This window comes from Rhincodon typus, chromosome 45, assembly GCF_021869965.1.
Source record: "Rhincodon typus isolate 14 chromosome 45, sRhiTyp1.1, whole genome shotgun sequence".
NCBI lineage: Eukaryota > Metazoa > Chordata > Chondrichthyes > Orectolobiformes > Rhincodontidae > Rhincodon > Rhincodon typus.
The window spans coordinates 8,721,376-8,728,966 of NC_063376.1; the positions used below are offsets into that span (position 1 = coordinate 8,721,376).

Sequence of the window (7,591 nt, forward strand, 5' to 3'; positions counted from 1 at the left end):
ATTTAAACAGATCCCCACCAGGCCTTTGGCTATGATGGAATTGCTCTCCATCACAGACCCCATCGCTCCTCCTACCTTACACCTCTACCTCCACCGTTTTATGTTGACTTTGAGTTTACAGTTCCAAACTCTGAAGTTCAAAAACTCTCTTTCTCCCTTCTTTCTGGTCTCAATTGCAATTCAGACTGTTTCATTTCCATCTTGTGTTCAAGCTGATCCATTTGAAATTGAGTTTTAGCCTTTTCCAATGATTCCGAAGGCATTTCCAGCAATTGTAAATATCAAGCTATTGCTGCAATTACCTTCCCATTTTGCTCAGACAAAGTCAACACCAATTTCAGCTTGTTTGCCAATTCCAAGAGCTTTGCCCTGATGACTTTCGATAAACATCGAAAAGTGACTTCCTCCATCCCAGGAAACACTTGGTGACTGAAAGAGCCATTTTTTAAATTTCAAAAATATACTCTATGCATAAAAATATCTTTATATACATACATAGTCCCTAAAGCAGTTCGGTGCTGCACATTAGGTCATGAGCAAACAAACAAACATTGGAGTTTGACTCTATCTAACCAATAAACCAAAGGTTTCTCTTACTTGTACAAGATTGTATTTACAAGCATTTGAGGCCTTGGGTTATCAGATAACTGCATGGGTCCCCATTTAACTTCAGCAGAAAGCCCTTGGACAGTGGGCTTCTGCAATGTACCTTGGCAATAGCTGCCCCAAGCTTTAGTGCATTCCTCAACACGTAGGCCTGGACCATGGAATGTGCCAGTCTGCAACACTCAGTCAGAGTCAGCTCCTTTCTTTGGAAGGCCAACAAGCTTCGGATAGACTAAGCAGCACTGAGTTGATGATCCTCCAGACACAGTCGATGTTCGTCTCTGCATGTGTCCCAGGAAACAGACCGTGTTGGACAGAGTCCTGCAACTCGAGATGAAACTCGACGCAAACCACTGCATCTCTCTCCAGCTTTCTTTTGCAAAGGCACATTCCAGAAGGAGATACATGACAGTCCCAGAACCCCCACCATGGCCACTTCGAGGGCAGCGTGTGATGGCACAGACCAACCGGGCATACGTGAAGGATCTCACAGGTAGTGCCCTTCTCACCACCAGCCAAGCGATGTCGCGGTACTTGCTGGGAAGTTCTGGTGATGAGGCATTCTGCCTAATGGCTTTGACAGTCTGCTCAGGGAACCCTGCTCCAGCATCCACCCTCTCCTTTTCCTACAGGGTCTTGAGGATGATACGTGCTGACCACTTCCTGATAGGCTGGTGGTCAAAGGTGGGTTTTTTTTACAAATTTCTCTATGAGGGACAGATGATACAGAACATTCCGACTACTTGGAGTGTTCCACGGCAGCGAGGCCAGTCCCATCCTTCACAGCACCGGGGACAGGTAGAACCTCGGTGCGTAGTGATGCCTGGTGTTTACATATCGAAGGTCTATGCACAGCATGATGCAGCTGCACACAAAAGTGGCCATCAGGAAGAGGGCAACATTGGGTATGTCCTTTCCCCCCTTATCCAGAGTCTTGTACATGGAATCTCTGCAGACCCTGTCTATCTTGGCTTCAGGATGAAATGGAAGAATGTTCAGGTAACAGAAACACCATAGTTTTGGAGGATGGGCCAGACTTGTGCAATGTACAACAACAGATAGAGTGCCTCACACCTGATGCCCAGGTTTGTGCCCACAGCGCAGAGGGTGCGGTGCTCCGAAAGCCCAGTTTCTGCCTCAGCTTGGCAATGCACTCCTCCCAAGATTTAGCACACACCTCAGACCCTCCGAATCATAATCTCACCACTAATCTGTCCTGATGATGTAGGGGATAAAGGAACAGTTGGCCCAGTTTCCAAACAACATGGCCTCACTCTTGCCTCAATTTACCTTCGCTCCCAAGGCTAGTTTGACTGAAAGAGTTATTATCACACTAGGCACACCCTGTTTAAACCAACTGAATGCAACACCTGGAAAGCGGACAGAAACACCCACCACTCACTGCCTTTGAGTCCAATAATCCTAAACCCAAACTGGAAATGATGATATTGATCCTGACAAGAGTCCCCCAATTTGTCACGTACCAGACCAAAACCCCCTCAAAATATACTAAGTTTCCAGACTCGAGCCTAGACCCTATTTTTTTCTTATTTTAAAGGTAAGTGTAAGGCGTTGCATTCCAGATGCATTTCGATTGGTCAAACTACTCAAATTTAAGCAAAACACACTTTTTTGTTACACTACAGTTAAAATACAGACAAAATAAACAAGAAAAGATTTGGCTTAACTGTAACTCTATTGAATTACTTAACAAGATAATATGCAGTAACTACTACTAATTAATTGTTCCAATATAGTAACATCCCATAAACACAAACTTGGCAAAGGCAAATTCACTAAAATTGGTAGATACCCATGCAATTCTAGCAGCAGGAAGAGATCCCAGCCTTAAGCTACAACACACAGGCGAACTAGAGCAACAAATGTATTTATATGGCAAGTCCAGTTCAGTTTCTGGTCAATGTTAACCTCAATGATGTTAATAATGGGGGATTCAGTGATGGTAATGCCATTGAACGTTAAGGGGTAATGGTTAGATTGTCTCATATTGGTGATGGACATAGCCCATCTTTGGTGTGGTGCAAATGTCACTTGTCAGTGTAAGCCTGGATATTGTTCAGATCTTGTTGCATTTGAACACGGACTGTTTCAATATCTGAGGAGTCACGAATAGTGCTGAACATTGTGCAATCATTGGTGTACATCCCCACTGCTGACCTTATGATGGAGGGAAGGTCATTGATGAAGCAGTTGAAAATGGTTGGTACTGAAACTACCCTGAGGAACTCCTGCAGAGATGCCCTGAAGCTGAGATGACTGACATACAACAACCTCAACATTTTGCTATCTACCAAGTGTGATTGTAACCAGCGGAGAGCTTTCTCCCCAAATCCCCTTCACTCCAGGTTTGCTGGGCCTCCTTGAACCCAGACCCGGTCAAATGTGGCCTTGATGTTAACGGTAGTCAGTCTCACCTCATCTCTGGAATTCACATAATCTTGACATTACAGTATTTCAGCCTTTCCTACCTAGAAACTTTATTTATCTAAATACTCTATAACTCTCCCATGTCTAAGTGCACCTCCATGCAGTGTGACAGCATTGTGTACCATCCAACAGATGCCCTGCAGTAACTCATCAAAGCAGATTTAGCAAAGAACTCAGTTCTGAAAAAGTGTTATGCCAGACTCAAAACATTAACTCTCTGTCCAGACGCTGTCAGACCTGCTGGGTTTCTCCAACATTTTCTGTGTTTGCTGTACATAATGTCTCCATTCTATTTTTCCTAAATTCTTTTCCTGAGGAAATGTGATTGGGATCAGAGAGGTGTGTTTTGCATTTCACCTTTGGTGTATATGACATCAACCCACAGACATTTCAAAACAGTTTCTTTTCAGTTGTGGCAATTTTGCAATTAATTTCCAAACTCAAAACACCTCATTTCTCCTGGGAGGCTCATGTCAGGTATAAATGTCTCACCCACTTAATGTGGAGTAGTGTATCTTACAAAATGCACGGTGCACCAGATGGTCTGCTCTTTGCAGTTTATTATCCCATCCTTGCAGCTATCGGAATCCCAGGTACGGTACTAGAATTTGTTGTATGTTTTGAAAGTCATTTTGATTTTAGCTGCCTCAAAACAAAATTACTGTGATCATGAGTCTGTTTTGTGTAACTTTTTCACTTTCAGCATTATAGCGTCTTTCCTGGAAAGATATTTGCTTTGAACAGATTAATGTATTTCTTTAGCTACAATTCTACCTTTCGACTATATCATTGTCTTGGCTATAATATTATTTCTCTCTTTTAACTGAATATTTTATTGACTCATACAGAATAAGTTAGGCCCTTTAACAACATTCCCTTTAAAATATCATCTAATGTGGTATTTCTACCAGTGAATCATATATCTCCTATTTGGGTTTGCAATTTTTTTGATTTAATGTGTCAAGCTTTCCCTTCAGTTGTTTCCTTTATCATTCTTAATAGTGTGACTGCAGATGTTGTTCCAAGTTTAGATGCACCAATCTGAGTGAATGATAGCCACCAGCTACAAGAGAACATTTGCACTTGTGCACCTGTAATGTTGTGAGACAATATTGTCACTTTAAGAAGTTATGTTGTCCTTTTATTTGAAGAGATGTTGTACAGCAAGATAACAAACTAGCAAATGTAGACAGTTTAAGTAAAAAGCTCGAGAGGTCTGGTGTTTTTTTTGAGGTTGGAACAATGGAAGCTAATGTGGCTAGCTTTAGACCAGCTTTCTAGTTGTTTTGGAGCTTTAAGCAGCAGAATAAATGGTATAAAGACAGTTGCAGTCTTCAGTGAATGCCTCTTTGCTGCTAATCTCTCTGAACCTTTTTTTTGATGTTTTCTGCATCCTGGATTGAAGAACTGCATGTAATAATCTATGTCAGAATTTTCCATTTTACAAAAGACACATTTATGAGATTTCACTACATTGCAACCATTAAACAGTGATGGGTATTGTACCTATTATGCGGTCAAAGTTTTCCAAAGTTAAGTTATTCTTTACTCTTACGTTTGTATTTTACCTGTAGCATTTAAATAAATTATGTCTTGCTTAATTTCAAGTAGCTTGACCTGTCTCATCACATCTGGAACATGCACTTCACATCTACATTTAAAATAAGAAAATGTCGGGGTTCTAGCCTACCTTCTTAAAATATTTTAGGGGGTACTGGTCCGGTCGATAACAGCAGAGAGATGGGTGAGTTATCAAATACAGTGCAGATCAACTTGTCGGGAAAAAGAAAAGTGGTCAATTGGTCTTTGTGTTTTCAAATAGTGTCTTAAAAGGTAAAGAAACTGTAGGAGAAAGGCTAATCTTACACAACTCCCAACAGTTGACATCCAGTCAGCTGAGGGGGGAGGCATATCAGAGATGCACAAGAGAACGTCTCAAGGACAATTCTCTGGAAAACTATGGAGAGGAAGTAAATGCTGGCCCAGCCTGTGATAATACCTACTTTCTGTGAATGAATAGGAAATATAGGGTAAAATGTAAGTTGCTCAGATGCATGTGAAAATTTTATAAAGTAACCTTAACTATGTACCTGCAGAGAGCTTTGGGAGTGGGAAATCTAAGCCAAAAGGGCCTTGTGACATGTTGTGATGAGTTATCCTTAAGTGGTATCTTTCCTATATATGTTCAAAACTTGTAATTCAACTTACATGATCAACTAAGCAAATACCTTATCCTGATTCTCCTGTGCAGCTCCAGTGGCAGTGCTGCTTACATGGTATGTCGGTATCTGAATGAGGTAAAGGTGTAGTTGCCATTGTCCTCCTAGACCATGAGGCTGCTGTCTAGTTTGAAAGAAATGATTGGTGCTGGTTTAATCTGAGGGTCACCATGTCTCAGGCAAAGGGAGAGGGTGAGAAGGAGAGAACTTCATGGTAAACTCAGCCGGTGCAGGAACTGAACCCACACTATTAGCACAAAACTGCATCACAGCTCAGTCACCCAATAAATGAAGCTAACCAATCTGGACAAGATCTCATAATCTGTTTGCTCATTTATACAACTGAGCCTTAGAGCTGGGAATCAGGAGGACTGCAGTAAATTGCTCCTGAGACTTCACCAACATCACCGAAGCAAATTCAGAAAACCATAATCACACCCACATTGTGTTATAGACTTTAGTTCATCAGACTGAATAATGTTGATAATAATATCACAATTTAATGGGTGAGAATGAATATGCCACAATTGACTTTAAATGGTGGTCACTACATTTTAGCTTCTAAAATAATGCTCTTTTAGCATGTTATTTTCTTATCTAAATCCTGTAATGCATTTCCTTTCTTATCCACGATCTTCACATTTAATATGAATAATGTAACATTACTTAACATTTTGATATCTATCCTCTATCCTATGTTTGTCTAGTTGATTATTTTAAATAAAAAAATTACTGTTGATACAGTGCAGATTTGGTTTCAGCATCAAATGCCAGATCTGAAAAGTTCACACAAAATTTTGAAAAACATTATTTGAGGAGTCAAGTCATATCGTTCTACTCACGTTCTACTCACTATTCCATTTCCATCATTCTCTGGATTGTACATCTTTTTCATATTGCAGCTAACTTGGCAGTGATTGTGATCCTATCCAGAGGAAGGTGTGGTCTCTCCAAATGCATCACTTACTACCTCGTATCCATGGCAGCGACAGACTTACTGGCCATTATTACAGCTGTAATATTGAACCGTATTGTTGGAATGTATTTCCCTTTCAGCTTCATGTTTGTCACCCCAGTCTGTAGTGTCAATTTTGTGCTAATGGCTGGAAGCAGGGATTGTTCTATCTGGGCAACTGTCGTATTCACTGTTGATCGGTTTGTGGCCATTTCTTGCCCAAAACTGAAGAGAAAATATTGTACAGGGAAAGCAGCAGCTGTGATTATAGGGGCATTTTCTGGCATGAGCTGTTTCAAAAATACATTCTGGTATTTTATATATGAACCATTATGTACAATTGGTAATATTCCATGGCATTGCAAAATTAAGTCCATATTTTATACTTCACCTGCATGGGCTGCATATGATTGGATTCATTGCATTTCAACCCCTTGTCTCCCATTCGTTTTGATCTTACTGCTCAATGCTGTGACTGTCAGACAAATTCTAAAGGCCATTCGAATTCGCAAAAGACTCCGTGTCGGCAAACAGGTGGAAAATCTGAATGACACGGAGGTGAACAATCGGCGAAAGTCCATCATCCTGCTCTTCTGTATCTCGGGCAGTTTCATCCTGTTATGGCTGCTATTTCTGTTAACATTTCTCTACGTCCGAATTAAAAACGTAAGTTATTTCTCGGGTTCCAATTACAATGAGTCCAATTTCAACCTGGAAGAAAGTGGGTATATGCTTCAGATCTTAAGTTCCTGTATAAACCCATTTATTTACACAGGGACCCAGGGTAAGTTCAGACATGAGTTAAGGAGTGGCATTCAATTTTCTGTCAATTTCATATCAAAGATTTTCAAATTTTAACATCTAATAAACATTTCATGTATTAACCCTCATCCTTGTATCATCCAGCTGGTGCTATAAAGAGACTATGTTTTACAAAGGGTCCAGATTGAAATATTTCTGACTTAAGAACTTAAGACTTATGAACACAATCTCATTTAGGGCATAATTTTAAAGACCCAATCCTAACAAAAAAAACTCCTTTACATTGTCCTGCGCTGTGTTCTGATTTGCAAACTCCAACCCTGCCTGTACTGGTGACATGGGGAGTGAATTGCCTTGTGGTATTATTGCCGGATTCTTCAACCAGAGACCCAGATAGATAGATAATAACCTGGGGAATTGAGTTCAAATCCCGCCAAGGCAGATGTTGGAGTTTGAATTCAATATTCAAAAAAGTCTGGAATCAAGATTCTAAAGATGACATTGTTCGGCTCACTAACGTCCTTTAGGGAAGGAAACTGCCATCCTTACCTGGTCTGGCCTACACGTGACTCCAGACCCACAGCAATGTGGTTGACTCTTA

At 40.7% G+C, this 7,591-nt stretch overlaps 1 protein-coding gene across 1 annotated transcript; it reads left to right on the forward strand.

Moving 5' to 3' along the window:
• Nucleotides 1-1,425: 1,425 nt before the first annotated feature.
• LOC125487796 (probable G-protein coupled receptor 139) lies at nt 1,426-7,086 on the forward strand. The gene is made up of 2 exons (XM_048620059.1): nt 1,426-1,511; nt 6,018-7,086. Exons 1-2 carry the CDS (start codon nt 1,426-1,428, stop codon nt 7,084-7,086), a joined length of 1,155 nt encoding a protein of 384 aa, XP_048476016.1.
• The last annotated feature ends 505 nt before the right edge of the window (nt 7,087-7,591 follow it).